We start from the raw sequence: 24,266 nt of genomic DNA on the forward strand, positions 1-24,266 counted from the left end.
TGTATGCGTGTTTGCCTAAATGTATGTCTGTGAACCACATGTGTGCTTGGTGTTCACAGAGGCCAGAAGAGGACATTGGGTCCCTGGAACTGGAATCACAGATGGTTTTAAGCTGCCATGTATATATACTGAGAATTGAACCTGGGTTCTCTGGAAGAACAGTCAGTGCTCTTAACCACTAAGCTATTTTTTCAACTCCCTATAATTTGCTTTCTTTCCTTTTTTTTTTTTTCTGCTGTCAATTAAAAAAAAAACAAAAAAAAAAAAAAAAAAAAACCAACCAAACAAAAACAAAACCAGATGAAGGCAATTCTAAGTTACCATTGCTGAGTTTCCCTGCTTCTGCCAGAAATTTGGTAGAGAACTTATCATTGTTTCATTCAATTTCCATAGTAACAAGTAAACAACATATTGACTTCTTTTTGGAGATGAGGAAGTTGAAACTGGGAGAGAGGGTAGAGAAGAAGGACATGACCAAAGTGTTGTAGCTAGTGAACAGTGTGTGATCCTAAGTCAGTGCTCTACTGGCACGTTAGTCTAAGGTTTGGCCTTAGCTTTTCAGCACATTCAAAGCTTGAAACCAATTACGTCAAAACGGGAATTCTGTCCTCTGAAAGCATCATCAAAAGAAAACAACAATTATAAAAATGCCATCTTTAAAGTGAAGAAATAAAGGGCTAATGGCTTGTTAGTGAACATCCTTCTGCTTACATGTGACTCGTACTTAAAGCAGTGAATTCTTAAATTTGACATATATCTTAGGCAAAAGGACTCATTACCCGGAAAACCTCTGACTTCATGTATCCTCTAGCCTGTATCATCCTGTCTGGTCACCAAGCCTTCTGCAGAACTGTCCACTTTATTTCCATAGTTATGGCCCTAAAGATGCTGCTATTAGGCTAGTCTGAATGGCTGTGACACCTCGTAGTGGCTGGTCTTCACTTCCTTTCCTGTGCCACCTGTACCAACTCTGTACACAGAAGCATATTTTCAAAATGTTCTGTGTAGTTGGTGCTGAAGATACAATAACTGCCAGTGAATCAGCAGTTTAAAAAGGACACAGTGCCTAACTATAATTCTTGAAAAATATGAAGTGGTGGGGGTGTGGTGGTTTGAATATAAGGAGTGGCACTATTTGGAGATGTGGCCTTGTTCGGAGAACACGGGTGTGGGCTTTCAGACCCTCCTCCTAGCTGCCTGAAAGCCAGTCTTCTCCTATTAGCCTTTAGAACAAGATGTAGAACTCTCAGCTCTTCCAGCATCATGTCTCCATGGACTCTGCCATACTTCCTGCCTTGATGATAATGGACTGAACCTCAGGACCTGTGAGCCAGCTCCAATGAAATGTTGTTCTTATAAGACTTGCCTTGGTCATGGTGTCTGTTCACAGCAGTAAAACCCTAACTAAGACAGGAGGCATGTTGAGAGGGGCTGGAAGGAGCTAAAAAGAAGAAATGAGTATTGGTATGATCATAATACATACATACATATATATGTGTCAAGTTCTCAAGAAATAATGTAATTATAAAATAAACTGGAACACAAACTCAAGATCCTACAGACAAAGGAAAACATCAAGTCAGGTTTTGGTTTTGTTTTGGTTTTAATTTCCTCAGGCTGACCCTTCTCTTGGATTTGTTTCTGGAAGGTAGCATTTTCTTAAGCAACTGTGCTCGTGTGCAGCCTGTGGAGCCAGTAACCCCAGTGGCTCGGCAGATCACACGGTTCCCACTTTCTAGAACTGTCCTGGTAGGAAGGGTGGGATGAGTGTATCTGGAAACCACAGCGTGTTTATTTGACCTTACTCATTTTCCCCCTCTGAGGCCCAGCATGTAAGTAGCTTAAGTTCACTTCAGCAATCTGTTGAATACTACTAAGTGAATACAATATTTGGGACATTGCAAGACAATCTAAATTATCTCTGCAATAACCGGATATGTCCATATTTAAATTTAGCTATCCACTAATTTCTGAAGTGTAATTTTGAGCTCTCTTGGGAACTGATTTTCTTTTCCATTTTTAACTGTTGATCTGCAGTTGTACCATATTTTAGACATTTTGTCCCTTTTATCTAAAATGCCAATCCTTTTGAGGTTTTACCTTGCAGCATGACCAAAGACTGTCGAAGCCGGCTGTTTTCCTTCCGGATGCTTCTTAGTTTTTCTTTCAGGCTTTCGATTTTGTTACAAAGTTCCTCCTTGGACAGTTCCATTAAGGGAGTTTCCTCATCGCTGGAACTCTCCCCAGGCAGGAAAGCATTTCCTGAATATGGGTCTCTCTAAAATATAAAACACAACAGACAACAAAAGACACTTTGCAGTTCCTTCAACAGCTACCTCATGTTCTGTATGCCAATGCCTCTTATCAGACCTCGGCATGTCTGCCTCCACACACAGCTGCTATAACGCATAGTCCCAGCTTTGTTCTCCACCCTCCAGAACTCAGGACAGGACACACGAAAAGGTTCATGTTCCCTTTTCAAATAGAAGACAGGAATCTGACTTTCTACTTTCTGCCTAAGTGATGAAAAGCAAAATATTTTACAGCTCAGTAGACTCAGTAAGGCCACTGTTAAAATCTTTTTTTTTTTTAAGCTTAGCAAACTTCCAGCAAATTCTTGCTCTGCACATCAGCTACAGGATGATTTGTAACCTTTAAAAACAACGCTGCATGTCGTAAGGACAGTGGTCACACACAGGAACAAGAATAGGGTGGCAACTAAAGCGGAGTCACAGAGGTCTCTTAGTATGCTGTAGGTGACGTAATTTTCTAATGATATATTCATTAGATGGTAATACATGAAACCACACTTTCAATATCTGTGTTCTTCTGTATGCATTTTGGATTTCCATAAGATGTTCCTTTTAATTCTTCAGTAAATAGAAGCAAGGAATGGAGCTGGAAGGTAGGGCATTTGCTGGGCATGCAGAGGACCCTTGGTGGCATCTCCAGCCTACAAGGTCAGTGTCCAAGAAGTGCATGTTCATAGAACATGGTGACTTTTTTACAATCTTAGAGCCGAAGTCTTGTATCTTTATGCTTGTATCTTGTTTTGAGACTAGATCTCATTAATGAATAGTAAAAAAGTGTGCAAAGTCTTTATGAAGAAAACAACAAACCTTCACTGAACGATAACCTCAGCATGAAAGGAAAAGTTCAGAGATAAAAAGCCATAAGTAAAAAATATCAGGTATCCTCAAATTAAACTATATTAAGTCAATGCAATTTTAATACAAATTTGAAATTGACTATAAAGTTGTATGCATAAGAGCCAGGAATAGCCAGTGAATCCTTAGGGAATTATCAGGAATTGAGACTTCCTTATAAATTCAAGGTGTTATTAAAAATTCAGAATAATTCAGTTTGGTGCTGACCAAAAGACAGTCAATATTGCCAAGAAATAGAGGTTAAAAACTAGATGTCTGAAGATCTGTGATGTGGGACAAAGAGGTCTGGCAGCTCAACAGGGACAGGGATCCACTCAACCAAGGCTGCTGGGATGCTGTCCCACTGGGACTCAGAAAAACAGGTAAAAAAAATGGATCCCTATCTCGTTAAAACGCATATGCATGGACCACTGCTCTCAAACACAGAGATTTATACACACATAGACCCACATGTAGATGTTTCCATATGTGTATACATACATACGCATACTCACACGCATACACCTCCACACACACTTGCATGTAAACCTCTGTAGATACATTAAGAATTTATACATCAAAAGCAAAATGCAAAAATTGTACAAGGAATATAAATGTACATTTTCTCAACTTTAGTGGGCATTTCCTAGTTATAAAATCACTGCTCACAGTAAAACAAACAAACTAAAATGAAGATTTTTATTCATAAGGCACAGTAAATAAGAAAAAAAAAAGACCATAAAAGCCAATGGGAAATATCTGCAGTGTTGTTAATCAAAACAGTTACTCAATGGAAAAATGAATAAATGATATAAAGGGGGCATTTTACAGAATGGAGAACATACATGGCTCATCAGTAGACACAGATATTCAACCTCACTAGTGAGCACAGAGAAGGTCAAAACCACCATCAGTTACCATTTGGTCAAAGCCCAAGGAATCTGGCAAAGCTAAGCAGGGTGGGCATGGACCACTGCTGCTCCATAATATTAGCAGGTGTTAGACACAGACACAAAGCTGTGAGCTGAGGAAGGTGGGTCAACTATGTGAGCGAGCCCTCCCTCGTCACTGCAGCTTCCATGGAACTGCAGACAGCAGCACGTGAGCAGGAGACAGCTTTCTACCTTACATGAGCTACTGTGCACTATTTGTGTCTTTGCAATAACCATCACAAAAGTCTAACATGTGGTGCACAGAAGCAGGGATACCTCTCAGAGGCCAGGTATGGGCTCAAAAGGCACAGGGTGGCATGGGGGAAAGCCTCTGACTTGTGTTCACTTGTAGTGAGACATTTGGTAAGATTGTCACCTAGAATGGTTATGCAGGCAGACCACACACCAAGGATGCTGGACAGAGAATTTTGGTGAGTTCTAGCTTTGTCAGTAATAGCAGTTTGCAAGAAGACATAGGAAAGCACTGAGTGCAGGGTGCGATTTAAATCAACCGAGCTCCGTAATGTTAATCTTCAAGATTTGAGAAACATTCCACAATTACTTCCCTAGGTCAGCAGGTTTCTGTCACCTTGGTTTTCTCAAGAGCTCCCTGTGTGATCTCTCAAAATGGTCCCATCCAATGAGATGCTGGGAGTCAAGGGGAACCTTCAAGTATTTGAAGGCCTTTAGGTAACTGCTATAAAATGGAGAGAAAAGAAGCTGAACACAGATTTGATAATAAAAGAAGAGGACTCTCAGGCCCAGGATCTTTGGCAAATAAAATTTCTGGCTGGACTGAATTTGCAATAGAAACCAGCAGAATTATGTAGTTTGGAAAGCTATTAAGTTTTTTTTTAAAGATTTATTTATTTTATGTATATGAGCACACTGTCACTCTCTTCAGACACAACAGAAGAGGGCATCAGGTGCTATTGCAGATGGTTGTGAGCTACCGTGTGGTTACTAGGAATTGAACTCAGGACCTCTGGAAGAGCAGTCAGTGCTCTTAACCACTGAGCCATCTCTCCAGCCCCGGCTATGAAGATTTTAAGGACAGCAAATGGACAGAGAAAGCACCACTGGACTCGGGAACACGAGCTTTGTTTATCCCTGAGCAACTTCAAGCCCACACTAGCAAGCTGCAATAAGACATTCAACGAAAGCCAGAAATATGGATATTAATACTCACTATTAATAAGAAAGTATACATGCAAAAAGGCCTGCGTGCTGCTTGTGAGCATGCTGACTGTGGGGACCTTCAGAAAGTCATCTTATGTGTCAATGAAATGTTGGGAAATATCCTTGCCATGCTCCAAGACTGGAACTTTTGCTGGACCTCACAGCCAGAGTTAATAATACATTTGGACTCACTTAAGATTGCTAGCCTACTGTCTGCTCAGTTTAAAATAAACAAACCACCCAACCAACCAAACAAAAGCCGTGCCTCCGGTGGTGGCGCATGCCTTTAATCCCAGCACTCGAAAGGCAGAGGCAGGCAGATTTCTGAGTTCGAGGCCACCCTGGTCTACAGAGTGAGTTCCAGGACAGACAGGGCTATACAGAGAAACCCTGTCTTGAAAAACAAAAACAAAAACAACAACAAAAACTAGTCGACCTCACTTGTCTTGGATTTCCCATGTAATATGCCTTTACCACCTAAGCTAATGAGTAGCTATTATCTTAAATGGTGTGCTCTGCCATGCCTCTGACCCAAGGTGATGCATGTCTATCACTTGCTAAAGGCAGCCGATACAGAGGTTAAAAGCTACCAGAAAAGTCAAAAGCACCTATTTATGGATACTGGTTGATAAACAATGACATTTGCAGAACTGTTTTTTGTCTGGGTCAGTTGGGATCAATTGGAGCCAGTGACTTAATCCCTTATAAAACTCTGTTAAAGATTTCTGTAAAGTATCCCATGTCTTCTTGTGTGATGCTTTCTGTGCTGGTCAATAAATACAGAGCAAGCCCTTTGTCAGGGGCAGAGTCCACTCACAGCTACACACCAGACATACATAAACACCGTTAGTCACATGCAGAAAAGACAGACACCCAAAGATATAACAGACAGACACAGAAGGACAGACACAGGGACAGATTCACAAGATCACCTTCAGGCTGACACAGACTCTCATACAAACATACAGTCAGGAGACCCAAGGAGCATGAAGTAGAGAGTTCACATTGGACTCTCTTGGCTAATGTCTCGAAGGGAAATTACTGGTGAGTTGGAGTTAATCACTAATGCGTTTAATCCATGCCATCTTATAATGTCTAGTCAAATGAATAGAAACAAACAAGCAATTTCGAAACCACAAGTCATCCTCCTATGTATTTCATACAGATATAACCTGTGGGGTATAGTTATATTACATTAATGAATTTTAGTTGTTCTAGCCCGAAAAATAACCAAAAGTGGATTCCTCTATAAGCTGATGGCAATGTTGATTTGTTTCTCTAGAGAACATGTTTAACAATTTATATGCACCTCATAATATCAAGTCTTGTGGATAATTTTGGAGAGTGCAATGCTTTTTGAAAAAATCAGGAACAAATTAAGATTTCTATTATGATTTTCATGTGCTACTAAATGATATATATGTAGTCTTTTACAGTGTTTTATAAAGTGGGTCAGAGGTGGGGATATGAGGGAGATGGTACTGTTTAAGGACATGTGAATACAGCATGCTACATGCATTATAAAACACGTAAAAATGTATAAAACATGTATAAAATGTGGGACTGTATAAAGACATTCAAATAAAAATACAGGATGAACATGTCGGTAAGTTGTTCAAAGGAAAGGAGGGCAATGGGGTAGTGAGGAACAGCTGTGAGCTGAGTTCTAAACAGAAGAGCAAAGAGTAAGTCTTACTGAAGAAACGCACCAATTTCCATAAAATATTTTGGGAGGAAAACCATTTTCAGACAGTTTGATGATCTTTTGTTTAGATCAGAAAACAAACTTTGAACAATGTTATATCTGGTGCTGGCTGAAATGAAGTAGGAAAACTGTCTACTGTCTGTGTTTCTAACTTAACCTTAAAAAGAGAACAGAAACTATATTCCCTTGGTTGGATAAAGAGTTAAAAAGGACAAATTACAGAAGATGGGGGAAAGTGCCAAGAAACAACGAGGAACAAGGCTGAGAATTGCAGAGGCAGCTGAGGTAGATGAGAAGATTAAATCAACAGAACACCGACCTGTGCTTTCTCCAGAGCACTATTCGCATTTTCTGAGTTTGCTGTCTCTGTCCGTTTCCTCTTTCTTTTTCTAAGAACTTGGTTGTCGGTGATGTCATCTGTCTGCAAGATCTTCTGCATTTTCTCAATTAGTCAGCCCAGGCTTTCCGGAACGGCGATGGCAGAAACGCCCATGTAGGTGCCGCTGTTCTGCATGCGGTTCTCGCTTCTTAAAAACAAAAACAAAACACAGGGGGCCTCAGCCTGCTGCCGGCTCAGGTGAGCGCCTTTCACGGAAGGTGCCATGTGGAAGGGGCCATGTTGTTGTCTTTCTTACTGGCCAACTTCCCGCACATGTTTACTTGACTCAAAAAAATCCAGCTTGGTGCTGGAGACGTGGCTCAGTGGTTAAGAGCACTGACTGCTCTTCCAGAGGTCCTGAGTTCAATTCCCAGCAACCACATGGCGGCTCACAGCCTGGGATCTGAAGTCCTCACAGATGTGTCTTACGACGGCTATGGTATACTCACATACATAAAATAAATAAGTCTTTTTTGTTTTAAAGATTTTATTTATTTTATATATGTAAGTACACTGTAGCTGTCTTTAGGCACACCAGAAGAGGGCATCAGATCCCATTACAGATGGTTGTGAGCCACCATGTGGTTGCTGGGAATTGAACTCAGGACCTCTAGAAGAGCAGTCAGTGCTCCTAACCTCAGAGCCATCTCCCCAGCCCTAAATAAATAAATAAATAAATAAATCTTAAAAGGAAAAAAAAATCTATTGCAAGGCAGGGGATTGATACACAGTAGCAGGTCATACTTTAAGAAACAAAAGAACCCATTCAGCTTTGTTACCGCCCTCAAGCTGCTCATGTGGTCAGGTGCGGCTAGTTGGCTTTAAAAACTTCAAACAGTGTAAGAACACTTTCCATCTGCCCTTCTTGTCAAGTAGCCATGAAGAATCTACAGGTTTTAAAAATTCTAGGTGTATGTAAACATCATCACACAGAACTGAAATTATGCACTTCTAGGAAAATGTATTAATAATAGTTGACAACATCAGGATGGAGGGTAAACATATTCCCAAGAGACCAATAAGAGTTGCTTAGACCCGAGTTTTGCTTTAAAAGGTGTTTTTCTTTCTGAAAACTCTGCAATCTTATGATAAGAGGTTCCCCTTGTCCCAAACTAGTTGAGTCTATCAGTAGGGTTGTAATGACAACATTTAACCTTGGTTATGTATAGCTGGTGATGCACATTAGGTCTTATTTAATCTTCAGAGTATTTGCTTCAATTGGTTTGTTTTCATAAGCATTTAATTATACGTAATAAAACCAGAGTCAGATTGAGCATATGAGTCTTCATGAAATATATAGAATATTGAGCACCCGGTAATATTTTGCTTCTTATCAAATTACTATAAATGTATTAGCAAATGCACTACTCAAAAATTTTTATTCACAAAGTTTATAATAAAACACTGGAGTCCAGCATCGTTTTGAAAGCTATATTTACTAATGTGATGAGTGAAGTTTTCAAGATAACATTATAGTTGGGCATAGGGTACACACCTGCAAGCCTAGCACTTCAAAGATGAAGGCAGAGGGTTTCATGTTCAAGGCGAACCTGGGTGACACCGTGAAATGTATTTTCTAAATTCTGAAATAAAATAAAACATAAACATACAAAAAGAAAAAAAAACCAAACTGGATAGCATTTTGGTTAGCTGGGGTTCAAATTGAATGTTTGCTCACATAAAAATAATTTCTAATGTTATGTGTGTTTTTTACGTGTGTGTGTGTGTGTGTGTGTGTGTGTGTTCAGGGGCACACATGCCACAGTTGCTGGGTTCAAGGGATTGAACACGTTTCCAGGCTCATTGATTTTTTGATTTCTTTTTTTTTTTTAGATTTATTTATTTATTATATGTAAGTACACTGTAGCTGTCTTCAGACACTCCAGAAGAGGGCATCAGATCTCATTACGGGTGGTTGTGAGCCACCATGTGGTTGCTGGGATTTGAACTTCGGACTTTCGGAAGAGCATTCGGGTGCTCTTACCCACTGAGCCATCTCACCAGCCCGATTTTTTGGTTTCTTAATGGCTGACATTCAAACTGAGTTGAGATGAATTTTCTTTGCAGCTTTAATTTGCATTTCTCTGATGGCTGGTGAGATTTAACATTTTCCATGTGTTTAATGGCACATCTGTTCGTTTTACTTCCCCCATTATTGATGAGTCTGTTTGGTTCCTTGTTTGAATTTTGATGAGGACTGCATTGTCTCTGTGGGTTACTGTTGGTAGACAGCCATTTTTGCAATATTAATAATACAGCACAAGGAAGTTCTTCTCTGGTCTTACCTGTCCAGTGTTCTAACGCCCAGCCTCCTAAGTGCTGGCTTTTCAGTGTGAGCCACCAAATGCAAATACTCACCTTCTGTGCAAGCCCGTAAGGAAAGTTTATATTTACGTATTTCTTCTTTCGTGATATCTTTCACACTGATAGAAACTGGGATATGTTGATACCAACCTACAATCTAATGAAAACGTAAACTGAGAACAAGTTAGGGAGAAGTTCTTCCATGGGCTAGTAGAACAGATTTTGACATGGGGCAAAAGAAAGAGTACTTCCAGACTCTCTTGGTGAAGCCAGCTAAACCAGATATAGAAACCACAAAAAAGAAAATTATAAAACAATCTTTCTAATGGACAGAGGACAAAAACTGTCAACAAAAATACTTGCAACTGAATTGAAGAATACATCACGACCTTCCATCATGATGTCTACAACATCCCAGAACTGTAAGGGATGGTTCCATGTATGTATATCAATAACCTTAAATTAATATATAACTGGACTCAGGACAGAAAGCACCTGATCATCTCAACAGAAGTGGAATAAAACCCAGCATCCCTTTGTGATGAAGTCCCTATGGAGACAAGTCACAGATGGAATATAGTTCAACAGAGTAAATGCCATCACAACAAGCCGGTAGCCAACAGTCTGCTAAATGGCAGAAAACATTTCCACGAAAATTAGAAATGAGTGTCCGCTCTCTTCACTCCCTTTTAATATTGTTTGAAGTTTTAGCTACAGCAAAAGGAAAAGAGAAGGAAATAAAAGGATTGTAAAGAGGAAAAGAAGACACCAAAGTAGCCTTTCTTGCAGAGGACATGATGCTATTCATAAGAGATCCTAAAGACTTCCTCCAGACAACTGTGGCTAATATGTTCAGAAAAGTCACAGGTACACAATTACTATATAATGACCACCCCAAGGACAAACATTCCAATAAATAGGAGGGAAATTTTATTTTATTATTATTATTTTTTTTTTTTTTTTTGGTTTTTCAAGACAGGGTTTCTCTGTATGTGTAGCCCTGGCTGTAGACCAGGCTAGCCTCAAACTCAGAAATCTGCCTGCCTCTGCCTCCCGAATGCTGGGATTAAAGGCGTGTGCCACCACGCCCAGCTGGGAAATCTTATTCTTAATAGCACAAAACTAATAGCAAAAAAAAAGCCACCATGTGGTGGTGGTGCACGCCTTTAATTCCAACACTTGGGAGGCAGAGGCAGGTGGATTTCTGGGTTCAAGGCCAGCCTGGTCTACAGAGTGAGTTTCTAGGACAGCCAGGGCTACACAAAGAAACCATGTCTCGAAAAAAAAAAAAAACAAACAAACCAAAAACAAAAAACAAACCATAAATAAATAAATAAACAAATAGAAAAACCATACCAAACCAAAGTCGTGCGTTGGAATAAACAACCAAGGAAACAAAAGACCTTTCCAAGTTAAAGTTTAATATACGAAAGAAAAGGATTAAGAAAGACAAAGTTGGGAAGACGTCCCAGGCTCAGGGTTAGAAGAATCTACATTGGGAAATGGACATTTTCTGAAAAGCAATCTAAAGATTCAATGCAACTCCGTGGTTCACCAAATGGAACAACAAACCAACCTTCACATGGAAACATGAAAGACAGACAGTCCTGGAATCCAGGAGTGCGGCTGGTGGTGTCACCACCCCTGACCCCAGATTACAGTACAGAGGCAGAAGAAAAACAGCACAGCACGGTGCTGGCACAAAAAAACAGACACACAGGTCAATGGCATAGAAAACAGGAGCTAGATGTAAGACCATGGAAATACTGCTGTCTGAGTTCTCACAAAGAGTCAAAAAAAAAAAAAAAAAAAAAAAAAACAAAAACAAAAAAAAAAAAAACCCACCCTAGAGAAGAGACAGCATCTTCAACAAATGGGGCTGGGAAAACTGAAAATCAGTATGTGGGTGAATGAACACAGATCACTTTTCTCTCACCCTGACCAAAACATCAATTCCCACCAGATCACAGACACAATGGAACGCCTTTAACTCTGACCTTTCTAGAGGAAGATGTAGGGATTCCCTATGAAGACATAGGTGTGGGCAAGAGCTTTCTAAATAGAATCAATCACTTGGGGGGAAAAATTCCAACAGCTAACCAATGGCAGTTCATAAAGTGAACACTTCTATACAACTCAGGATACTCCATTTTGTTAAGAAGCAGCCTACAAGCCGGGCGTGGTGGCGCATGCCTTTAATCCCAGCACTTGGGATACAGAGGCAGGTGGATTTCTGAGTTTGAGGCCAGCCTGGTCTACAAAGTGAGTTCCAGGGCAGCCAGGGCTATACTGAGAAATCCTTTCTTGAAAAAACAAAAAACAAACAAACAAAAAACAAAAAAAAGAATATTGTGAACTTAAAAACAATTCATTGTCAATCACTAGGAGGCTAGAAATGCCACTTGCAGAACATGAAAGAAATAGTTCCAACTTGAGCACCTGACAAGGGATTAGCAACCAAAATGGCCAATGGACTTGAACAGACCTTTCTACAGAGACATGATTTAGTTGCTTTCTTGTTGCTCTGACAGAACCAGCTGAAGGACCACTTTGTCTCGGTTTGGCACTGGAAGTGGAGCTGGCGTTGGGTTCTCAGTTTCTATCTCTAAACTCCACATCTGCCAGTCTGTTGCCATGCACAAAAGATTCTACAGCACCTCCTATCAGCTGGAGACCAAATGCCCAAATATTCGAGCTTGCAGAGAATGTTTTCCATTCGTGCCAGCAACAGAGATTTATAAATGACCAATAAAGGGGAAGGAGAAATGATTGTTATATTATAATCCCCAAGACTCCTTATAAAAAAATGACCAACATCTGTCAGGAAAAAAGGGGGCGCGAGGTAGCTCTGTGGATAAAGATGCTTTCCATTCAGCACGAAGACCTGAGTTTGGTCCTAGAACCCAAGGGCAGAAAAGAGAAGCAACTCCTACAGGTTATCCTCTGACCATCACATATGCCAGGATACATGCGCCCGGCTCTCTCGCACCGAAAACTTAAGATAGCAAGGGTAACTGTAAGTCAAACTCTAGGTACCACTACCTACTCATGAGGGTGGTGACTAACAGAATCTTAAATCACAAGTATTGGTGTGATGTGGAAAACCTGGGAGCTTCCTGCTGTGGTGGTCACGTAATGTAAAATGGCACAGCTGCTGTGGAGATCGTGGCCAGAGCCTTGAAGAACGTGTGTGTTCCATGTTTACCTGAGCATCATTCACAGTAGCTAAAGGGCCCCAGGTGTGTATCACCAGGGGGACTGGTAAGCAAAGGAGTGTGTAGGTACGCCACATCATTTGGTCTTGAGAAGAATTTCCTACATGTGCTATAGCACGGAAGAACCTTGATGGCTGTGTGGTTCAAATGTAAACTGTCTTGTAGGGAGTGAGCGTGCACAGTCCCCTACAGAGAACTGCTCCTGTTGTGCCAGGAAGTATTTCTGAACCCCAAAAGACCACCAAGGAGCAATCACATTAGGGTCTTTTTATTACAAGCTCGAGACTGGGCTCCCCATCAGCCCTGACAAAGCAGGAAGGTGGAGCCCTGAGCCTAGTTTTAGGCAAGCATTTATAGAGGCAAGAAGGGGGTATCCAGTCTGGTACAAATCTGATTGGTGGGCCTTTAACATAATTGGCTGGTGCTGGGAGCCAAACATAAATTTAACTTCAGGGTTTTTTTTTTTGTTTGTTTGTTTGTTTGTTTTCTTGATTGGTTGTTAGGAAGTGAAGTGTCAGAGGCTGGCTTGTAACATGGAGGTGCAGATTTGTTGGGGAATAACCTGGAAACTGGTGCTAGGTACCAGCCTGTTAACTCCAGTTCAACCTTAGGTTCTCTAAGATGGAGTCTTAACCCAAAAGACCTGGTCTCTCACTCCCCTACAGAGAGACTGCTTCCTTGTAGAGAAGGCTCCCCTACAGAGCCTATGCCCCAATAGAGCCTGCTCCCTTATGGAGATGTTCCAACCTAGACTGGCTAACCCTGTCTTCTTGTGCAGCTCAATACAGTAACCTTGCTTCCCTGTTCAACTACATACTGAGCGAGCTGAGATTTTGGGGTACTGTGGTTTCTCCATCACACAGCCTAGACCATCTGATCCCAGCTTCTCCCCTTGTGTTGGTATGTATGTTGTTATCTGAGTGTCTGCCTTTGCTTCGTCCCCTCACTGTCCCATGTAGCTCAGCCCCTAGATCCATGCAGAGCCCAGCATTGTCTCCTGCTGCCTCGTGTGTCAAAAGCCTATGTGGTAGCTCTATTTTCGGTTGTTTTGGACATTTTAAGAGATAGGAACCATACAGAGTAATGGTTCTCAGTCTGTGTGGGTTGCTCCGCTTGGGGAGGTCATCTAAGACCATCAGAAATGTCAGACAATTATATTATGTATAATTACATAAAGTATAATAATAAAAGTATTATAATAAAGTAGCATAATTACAGTTATGAAGTAGCAATGAAAATAATTTAATGATATTAAAAGGTCACAGCGTTAGGGAGGTTGCGACCACAGCTCTGGAGGGAGTAGGTTACTGGGAGGGATTGGTTCTTGAGGATGTTTTAGCCCTAAGTACTTTGCTGCTCCTCCTCCACTTCTTGTCTGCCATGATGTCGGGACTTTCTCTGCCACTTGCTCTCATGGCCATGATCATTTGTTCAAATACACAGGTTAAACAGCCATGGAACAGGCACTCTGAAACCATAAGCTGAAATATATTTTTGGTCCATTAAGCTCTTTATGTTAGATATTTGGTCACAGCAGTGTAATAGTAATGATCGTAAGGGGATTAGTTTCCCCAAATACAAATACAAGATGATTTCATTCATATGAGGTATACAGCAGAAAATAGAACACTAAGTGGAAGGGGCTGGGAAAGTGGGGTGACTCGGGTGATTGCATGGCTACAGAGGTTGAGTTTGCAAGTTGGAAGCCTTCTAGAGCTGGATGATGACGATGGTATACTATATTATGAATATATTTACTACACTGTGAATATATATTCATATATATGTATGTTCATATATATTCATATATGCATATATATTCATACATATCCATGTATACTCCCTGAAGAGATTCATGTATGTATATATGAATATATATTCATAGTCAATATATATTAATACACATTCATAGTAGAGTATTTATTAGGAATACATTAACCACCCCTGATTTGTACAGTTACATATTGTAAAGATGGCAACTTCTGTTGGTGTACACTTTAAGCTTTTAATTTAATTTTACGTTGCATGTGTATTTGTCTGCTTGTAAGTTGCACCTTGTGCATGTCTGGTGACTTCAAGGTCAAAGAGGGTACTGGGTCCCCTGGAAGAGGAGTTAACAGATGTGGGCTGCCATGTGGGTGCTGGAATCAAACCCAGGTCCTCTTTAAGAGCAGCCAGTGTTCTTAACTGCTGAGCCATCTCTCTAGCCCCATTAGTGTGCATTTATCTCAACAAAAAGCAGAAACAATTTAACATACAAAAACACAGTCTTTGCACTGTCTTACAGCAACTATTGTAGAGTCCTAACTAAAAAGCAGCAACAGAGAGAAAAAACAGAAAGTCAGGGCAGAGATGAGCCCACTGACGGATGCTGAAAACAGGAGTCTTATATTCTCTACCAAAGCCACAGCTTGGACAAAGGTCATCACAGGCACACACACGATGACAATGACATCTATCTAAGATCTGTCCAGCTTCTGTCTGACCAGCATCTCCTCATTCGTTGACTGATACAAGCATCATTCTTGAGCACTGTGGTCCCAGGTCATTGTTTCAAGCCACCTTACACAATTCTTCCCACTTTACCTTGCAGGAACGTCCCTTTTGCTCAGCCTCCTGCACACTCACAGTTGATTATCACACACGTATTCCCACAGGAGTGCCACTCAGCTCCCCACAAAGCTTAAGGACTCCTTAGAGAACCTCTTATTATCACTTAGCTGAACAAATTAATCCACAGCCACAGTAATGCCCAAGACAGATGACTGTACGAATAATATAAGTAAGTGGCTTTCAAAGATCCCCCCCTTGTGTCTTATAGGAAAAATACAGTTTATGGGGGCAGTGAACAAAAATCACTTTTTTCAGTTTAGAAATCATGCACAGGCATGCACTCATGGTGCGTGCACACAGGGAGGTAAAACCTCCAAGACATATTTATCTCTATTAAACACTGTATTTCATCTTTCCAAAAATACTGATTGGAACACAGTAAAACTGATTTTCACAATCGTCCTAGGAGGCTTTCTGTCACTGTGATAAACACCATGACCAAAGTCTCTTGGGGGAGGAGAGGGTTTATTTCATCTTTAACCAACCCGGACAAGGATCCTCAAATGTCTCATAACCTGTAGTTAGCCAAACTATTTAAAAATATATATATATCTAAAAGACAAGACAAAAGGGTTTGTAATGTGAAAGCAAACGTAGTTACAGATATGAATTTTCAATGCAGCCTTTGTCTACACGTAGCAAATCAATGACATAATTGATATATGGAACCAAAAGCTACCTGAAATTCTGGAAAGTAGAAGTCACTGAGGAGAAGGAAGCTACATGGACGATCAAGACACAATTCAGTCGTTTCACCTTTGTAACAAAGCATCTCCACTATAAATTCCATAAAAGTGTGGGAAGAGAGCACAGTACAAAACTGAGCCCCGCCCACGCCCACTCTTCCCTCGACGAGCGAAGGCGAACTGCATGCACACTCTTCCTATGGAAACCCCAACGTGTTCTGGAACAGTGGATGGCGTTCTACACATCCCATGGCTAGCTTACCTCTGAAAATGGATTTCTAGTTTTAGCCCAGTCTTTTTAACAAAATAAAACATGGAGAAGAGGATGTTTCCTGTGAAAGCCGGGCAGTGGTGGCGCACGCCTTTAATCCCAGCATTCGGGAGGTAGAGGCAGGCGGATTTCTGAGTTCGAGGCCAGCCTGGTCTACAAAGTGAGTTCCAGGACAGCCAGGGTTACTAAAAACAAAAACAAAAAACCAAAAAGCCCTACTACTGTGAAAACTAGAGGTAAGGGTTCTAACTGAATGCTCTTTGAGCGCTCCAATGATAGAAATGCCAGAATTCAAAATAAAACTAAAACCACAGGCGCGAAGATGCCAGCGCTTGACTCCTGGAGGGAGATTATGTTCTACTACTGTCCACTAGGGGGCAGCACAACCTGCTTTTACTTCATATTCAAGGAACATAAAATATGTTTAAAATTCTCACGTTAGTTGCTGCTATGTTCTGAATAAAAGATGGTTAATATACACGCATACATGTGATATAAATATCTACATACACACGTGTGTGCATGCGCACGCACACACAGGTCAGAGGACGACTTGTGGGAGGAAGTCAATTCTCTCCTTCCACCATGTTGGTTCTGAGTATTGAACTCAGGCCAGCAGGCCTGTCCATAAGCATCTTTACCCACGGAGCCATCTTACCAGCTCTCACTCTGCTTCAGAATGGGCCAAAAATGCTTCCAAGTCATGATGGTGTTATTTGGAGATGTGTAAGCTAAAATCATTAAGTATGGTTGTGGGACTATAGACTTAAATCATTTAAGGACCGCTGGTTCTGTAGATGCATTTTTACTGAGATTACGTGAAAGATTATTATATAGAGATGTCAAGCCTTGTCCTAAATGTAGCCATTACTTATAAAAAAAAGTTTCCTTTAGCTCCTTGCACTATACTGCATGATACTCATATCTTTCCAACCATGAAGAATAAGCCCACAGCTAGAACACATTAAGTTCTCTCCTCCTATGTATGTGTGTACAGTCATGTGTGTGTGTGTAAGTATTATGAACATACATCACTATTGTAAGCATTTACTCTTCATTAATGTGTTTAATCCCTCTGGAGTACACAAAAAGATATTTACACTTTAAGGATGAAATCCTTGAGATCCAAGGTAGTCCTTGATAAAGACCCTCAGCTGCTGACTTGCAAGCAAACGAAAGACTTTCGTTAGCAGTTAGTAAGTACTACCCTAGAAGGCCCTCCTTGTCTAAGGTGCTACTCTATGGCTCCAGGCTCTCCAAGATAGGATTCGTAAAATGCTCACGTGCTTGCATGGCTGTATTCCTACCCTGACATGAGGGCTGGAACCCTTCGTCCTGCCAGATCCCATCCCAACACTCTCTGCTTTGCTGAGTTTGGAGGCTGAACTGTTAGGCTAGCTCAGTTGTCCCCTGGGAGCTGAGTTTAGCTAGTGGAATTCCAGGGACAATCAAGGAGAGAGCAAAGACAGTCAATTAGGAGAATTTATTTCCAGGGCCCTGTTTTATGGAGCTATTTCACATTTCAGGGTCGTTTTGCATCTATGAGCCTCTTCTAACTTAGTGGAATAGCTGCTACTTTCCCTCCCCCTCTGTCCAGGCCTGGTGTCACGTCCACAGTGACTAGCCCTGTGAAGTAATATTCCCCTCACGTTTCTTTGTCTTTAGTCTAAAACATCTGAAAGAGTTGCCTTTAACCCTGGCTGTCCTGGAACTCACTTTGTAGACCAGGCTGGCCTCGAACTCAGAAAACCGCCTGCCTCTGCCTCCCGAGTGCTGGGATTAAAGGCGTGCGCCACCACGCCCGGCAAAACGGTCTAGTTTTAATAAACTGGTTAACATGGAAGGGATCCTTCACCTCCTGGCTGCTTGGGTGTCTATTTACTGCCAGCCACTAGATTCCTTCTGTCGTCAGTCCTCCCTGTGTGGACATCTGCTATCAATAGTATCAACAGTGAGCCTTGGCCAATACTATCATTTACTGCAGTATCATTGCTGGGTTGAATACAGCTAGCATTTTTGGCTTCCATGTTCTGCCATAACCTGGCTTGTGAGCTAAGTGCCTTGGTCTTCTTTATACAGTGTACCCAGTTTACCTTCATCTTGATACAGTGTACCCAGTTTACCTTCATCTTGATACAGTGTACCCAGTTTACCTTCATCTTGATACAGTGTACCCAGTTTACCTTCGTCTTGACACAGTGTACTCAGTTTACCTTTGTCTTGATACAGTGTACCCAGTTTACCTTCATCTTGATACAGTGTACCCAGTTTACCTTCATCTTGATACAGTGTACCCAGTTTACCTTCATCTTGATACAGTGTACCCAGTTTACCTTCATCTTGATACAGTGTACCCAGTTTACCTTCATCTTGATACAGTGTACCCAGTTTACCTTCATCTTGATACAGTGTACCCAGTTTACCTTCGTCTTGACACAGTGTACCCAGTTTACCTTCGTCTTGATACAGTGTACTCAGTTTACCTTTGTCTTGATACAGTGTACCCAGTTTACCTTCACCAAGTATTCAAGGAGACTTCTACAGCAGATAGGGATAGTATAGGGAGCAGAGGCTGCCAACAATGGACGGTGTTCGTAGCTGCTTCATAAGGGTACCCTCTTCTATCGGTTATCAAGGAAGCAGCAGAAGCTAGGGGTGAAATCACTGGAAAGGTTGAGCAAGCAACTCGGGAAAACCCTGAATAAAGTTTTCTGTGATTTCAGGGTCTTCAAAATATTTTCTAAGAAATGCCAGATTTTGTAGTGACTTTATCCTTGGCTATTCTTGTTACTGCTCATCCTTCTAATACTTAGGTGATGGACCCCTCCATCCACCAGCAGCATAGATGTGGAGATGAGCCTAAGAAGAGTAAATTCAACCAAAAGCTCTATTTCAGTATGCTCATAAGCCACGTCCTCTGCTTCATATTTATGTTTTATTATGTAGAACAATTTATTCATCCTGAAAGTTCAGAGTAAGGTATGACCGTTATGGTTTCTTGCTTAAAGTAAGTGTATTCTACAACTTTAATGACTTTTAAATCAATTTTTAATTCACTAATGTAATAATTTTGATGCCAGAATCAATGCTGATGCATAAAAACAAGGAGTAGTTTGACTCAAACATTAATTTATATAATCACTTGAAACATGAAAGGACAAACTAGTATTTTTGAAATTGCTATCCTGTATGGATGACATATATTAATAAAAAACTGGTTCCCATTGACCAATGTCTCCATTAATTGTGTGCTTTCTGTACTTTCATATTTTAAGTCTACCCATTTACTTCAGATAATTACTTAATACATCATGTTAAGTGGGTTTCCACTACCAATAAATTCCTCTTCTTATTCTAATGTTCACGCCACCTTTGAAACAACATTATAATTAAAATATGGAGTAAAAGGGTCAGCTACGTCTTACATTTTAACAAGTTATTTCCCTGCCTCCTGTGTATCTGTCATTAAGAAAAATAGACTTACACACAACACACACACACACAATATGTGTATATATATGCACATATATATATATATACATATACATATATATTATGCATATTTACGAGTGGAGTAGTCTATTATCAATGCATTCCTCAGAATAGTGAAGGTGGAGGAAATGTCAGTCAGGAGGAAACACTTCTCTCTGACAGGAGTGCTGGCGAGGCTGCTACAGCTTGTCACAACCAGAACCAGCAAGAGTGACAAGTGGAAAAGGAGAGCACAGTTGCTTTTGCATACCCACGAGGTCTCACATTTCTCACTCAACTGAGCACGCCAATAGAAGATGTGTGTGTGTGCGGGGGGGCGGGGGGAGCTTGCATCTTGACTGAATACTTGTAGATTGATGTTTCTCTGGCCTTTAGTCCCTTTTAGGAATAAAATTTATGAGACAAAACAAAACAAAACAAAACAAAAAAGCCATCTAAACCAAGCCAAAGGAAACAGCTACCAATATGACTGTCATACTGTAATGCTTAGGAAATAAAGACAGGAAAGATCATATTTGCTACGCAACGTAAGCAATCTACAGCTGATTTAAAGTCCATGGGAAGATGTGTATAGGTTGTAGGTAAATACTATGCTGTTTGCAGCAGACACTTGAGCCTCCGTGGGGTTTGGTGGTCTAGTCCTCCTTAGAGGTGACTGACTGATCAAAAGAAACCCAAGGGAGAACAAGTGGACATATCTAATCCCAGGAAGCTACACAAAAGCAAGGAAGCACAACAGATGGCGCAGTCCAAAGGAAATGACCTAACAGCGGGGCTCTGGAGTGTCTAAGGCTGCCAGGTCTAATATGGAGACTTCATGGAGAGTCATACTTCATGTAGAGTCAAAGCTTGTGTGGGTGGTGTTAATCTTTTTATCTAAACCTCATCCAGACACACTTGATGGCCGAGCAGGGCCACACAGTATTATAAATAGCATCTCTAACACCAAACCACTTAGACCAACAGCCCAGGCTCTGGTATCCACTGCGCTGTAGCCTCTCTGTGCCTGTCCTCCATTTGTAGAGTGGAGATAATAACAGTTCCACATTTCAGTTGACATCTTGTTATATTAACATTATGCTATTTTAATTAACTGGAGGAAATAGGATTCTATTCTTCTATGAGGTTAGATTAAATATGTAGGAGGAGTAAAACAGAGGAGGCAGAAGAGGACTTCCAGAAGCAACCCTAGTTAATCTCAGTGCCTCTGATGCTTATGACAGAAAACTCAACTTCCCGGAAACAGGAAATTATCAGTGCTACTTTTTTTTAATGAAGGATAAATAGCAGCTGTTTTCTAAAATGGGTCAGCCTGGTTCCTCCCAAGCTGGTTTAGTATGATGGCGGGGAGGGACGGGTGTGCATGTGTGTGCTAGTTCAGATTTACTCAAGTGATGGAAATTGAGTAAGATAAGCATATTATAGCTCAGGTTGCTATGAGAACAGAATAAGTAAACGTATGTAAGTCATCAAGTAGCAGCATAAGCAGAAAGCAGATACAACGCAAGCGTAAACGATGAGCACAAATAGCCAGGTATTCAGCACGGAAGGAGGCCGGTACATGCTGTCCCATGCCTCTGCCAGCCAACCTTCAGGATGCTACTGGCTCTGGCAATCCAAGCACTAACACTAAGGGGTTTATTTTAGGCACGTCTCTTATACTAGTCTTTTCACGGCTGTAACAAAGTATCTGAAAAATTCGATACAAGGAAGGGTTTCTTTTGGCTCAGTTTGAGAAAATGCAGTCCATCCTAGTGGGGAAGACACGGTCAGAGAGAGTGAGGTCAGAAAGCAGGGGACAATGCTGGTGTTGATCTGACCTCAGTTTTCCTTATTCATTCAGTCCTACACCCGGTACATGGCCGTTAAGATCCAGGTTCAGACCTTTGTTCTCCATTAAACCTCTTTGGAAACAGCTTGTCAAATGCGCTGAGATGAGTCTTCCAGGCAACCTCAAATTTACTGAACTTGACAAGTAGGTCTAGAGGTCGCATCTCACACACCACATCAGCCTGAAACTTTCAATCCTCCAGCTTCCAGCGTCTGAGTGGTAGGATGCCTCAGCTTGAGACTGAGGCTAGCTTACCAGGCTGTAGGTCAACAGGAAGTCTGACATACTAATTGATTCCCTGCAGGATCCTCTCAAGGTAGATTCTTATCTCGTGACAGATGGCCATGGGATTTTGTAAAAACATCTACCAGGCTTACAGGAGTCACGTCCTTAGGGGACAATGAGTCAAAGTCCGTTTCTTTGAGGGATGCATGAGCGCTGTGGCCACTCTTCACTTACTGCAGGGGTGAACACTCTGTCCACTCTTTATTGATTAGACGGACGGAAGGGAACTTGGAGGAAACAGAAGTTAGAAGACTGAGAAATAAGGGTTCCTCAGGATACTAGACTTGAAAGGCTGGAGTGTGACCATCACATAATGAAATAAATCTCATGACAGAGTCTGTGACCGGATGTGGTTATGTTGGTGAAATACTGAGGCCCGGTGACTAGGCACATTGTTAGGGTGTCTAGAGAGCAAGGGCTGAGGTCCACAACGATGCCTGAGCAGCATCTCAACAGAGGACATTCTACGATGCTGCAACAGGCCTGGCTCTTTACAGTGAAGACCTATAAAGGCTTGGGGTGTAACTATAGCTCAGTGGTAATGAGCTCACCTAGCACTGGTAAGGTCCTAGGTTCAATTCCCAGTACTTCAAATTATTTAAATATATATTGGCCAACACACACACACACATACACACACACACACACACACACACACACACACCATGGGATTTTGCAAAAACATCTATTAGTTGATAGATGTGTACGTGTGTGATGCACACACACTCAGATTTCTGGAGTCTGAGAAGTGTCAGCATGTGGTGAGAGCCCTCTTGCTGCTTCATGTCATGGTAGAAGAAAGAGAGAGGAGGAAGACGCCGCCCTTTCCTGTTTCTAACCCACTTCTAAGATGGGAATTGGCCTCACATAAGCCCCCACAAGGCTTCTACTCAGAGATTTTACCACCCAATGCTACATGATAGCAATCACATTTCAACACACAGGTCAGAAGGGACAAACAAAGTCAGGGCATTCTGTCTCTGGAGGAAGGCTGAACATCCTGAGTAGGTGGAGCTGAGGGTTTTTTTTTTCCCCCATATAAAATCAGTTCCCTAGAAACCTATGGATTGTAGGCTGCTGAGCTCTTCTACAGTAGCGCTATCCAGCAGGGGCTGCCAAGGCTGCAGGCTTTGAAATGCAGACTCTTCCAGATTCTCCATCAGTGAGTTGGCTGTTTGCTTTCCTCCTCTACTCCATAAAGTATCTGGGACTACGCAGACATTTTAATGAAAACTTCTTTCTGTCCTGAGGACTCTGGGGATATTCTTACATGAGGGTAATTTCAAAACCTCGGAAACTATGTGTTACTTCAGTAATTTCAATAATTTCCCATAATTACCAGTTACTCATGCAGTTTTCTTGGTACACAGTATTTCTTTTAAGCGAACGAATGGATTTTGATGCAGAAGCATAGAAATACTTAACGCAGGGAATAAATTTTAAAAAGAATGCAAAAGCTCTAAAGACTTCAAGATAGGATTCATCTCTTCAAGGTGGCTGTGGCTTCATTTCCAGGAAGATATTAAATTAGTGACTGTTAATCAATATCTTACTCATCTGTAAAATTTATCATGCAACTATAAAATCTTACCCTTTCTTTCTTTCTTTCTTTCTTTCTTTCTTTCTTTCTTTCTTTCTTTCTTCCTTCCTTCCTTCCTTCCTTCCTTCCTTCCTTCCTTCCTTTCTTTCCTTCTTTCTCTAATTTAATAATGTCAGAGCTAGGTGTGGTGTTATATAACTATAGTCCCAGCACTGAAGAAGCAGAGGCAAGTGGATCTCTGTGAGTTCAAGGCCATCCTAGGCTATGTAGTGCATTCCAGTCCAGCTAAGGCTACACAATGAGACCCTGTCTCAACAACCAACCAACAACCCAAAGAAAGAAAGAATAAAGAAAAAATAGGAAATAAAGAAAAAAAAAAGAACTTTAGGATACCAGAAATCATATGATAAACTTCACCTTGGACTCAGGCAATCATTTCAGTTTTCAAATTCTCTTCCTAAACTGCACACTCTTAGGAATGGAAGGAGTATTTTACATCATCTGAATAATAACGGACTCTATGATTTATGACTCATAAAAGCTCCGTGATTCAATTTGTAAGAAGCTCGTAGAATTCCCACCAGCAGTTCCTACAACTGTGAGTAAACTTTCTGGCCAACTGACTCAGTATTTGGCTGCATGACTCAGTCGTATGCTCCACGTGGAAGCAACACAAATGAGTTGCTGT

General features: G+C 41.2%; 1 protein-coding gene across 3 annotated transcripts in view; it reads right to left on the reverse strand.

Annotated features, from left to right (window-relative positions):
- Positions 1 to 24,266, reverse strand: part of Bend6 (BEN domain containing 6) — a 55,882-nt gene that overhangs the window by 24,108 nt on the left and 7,508 nt on the right. Inside the window, exons 2-4 of one of the 3 annotated variants that reach the window (XM_017321224.2) lie at positions 7,282 to 7,489; positions 2,101 to 2,278; positions 1,366 to 1,441 (exon numbers count right to left, since the gene is read on the reverse strand). In XM_017321224.2, coding sequence (XP_017176713.1) covers positions 1,401 to 1,441; positions 2,101 to 2,278; positions 7,282 to 7,401 — 339 coding nt within the window. In that variant the 5' untranslated portion in view covers positions 7,402 to 7,489 and the 3' untranslated portion in view covers positions 1,366 to 1,400. Of the gene's footprint in view, positions 1 to 1,365; positions 1,442 to 2,100; positions 2,279 to 7,281; positions 7,490 to 24,266 lie in introns of those variants that run through there. The other 2 variants (NM_177235.3, NM_001310484.1) reach the window with 2 other exon arrangements.

The sequence above is a fragment of the Mus musculus genome, chromosome 1 (assembly GCF_000001635.26).
Source record: "Mus musculus strain C57BL/6J chromosome 1, GRCm38.p6 C57BL/6J".
NCBI classification, from domain to species: Eukaryota; Metazoa; Chordata; class Mammalia; order Rodentia; family Muridae; genus Mus; species Mus musculus.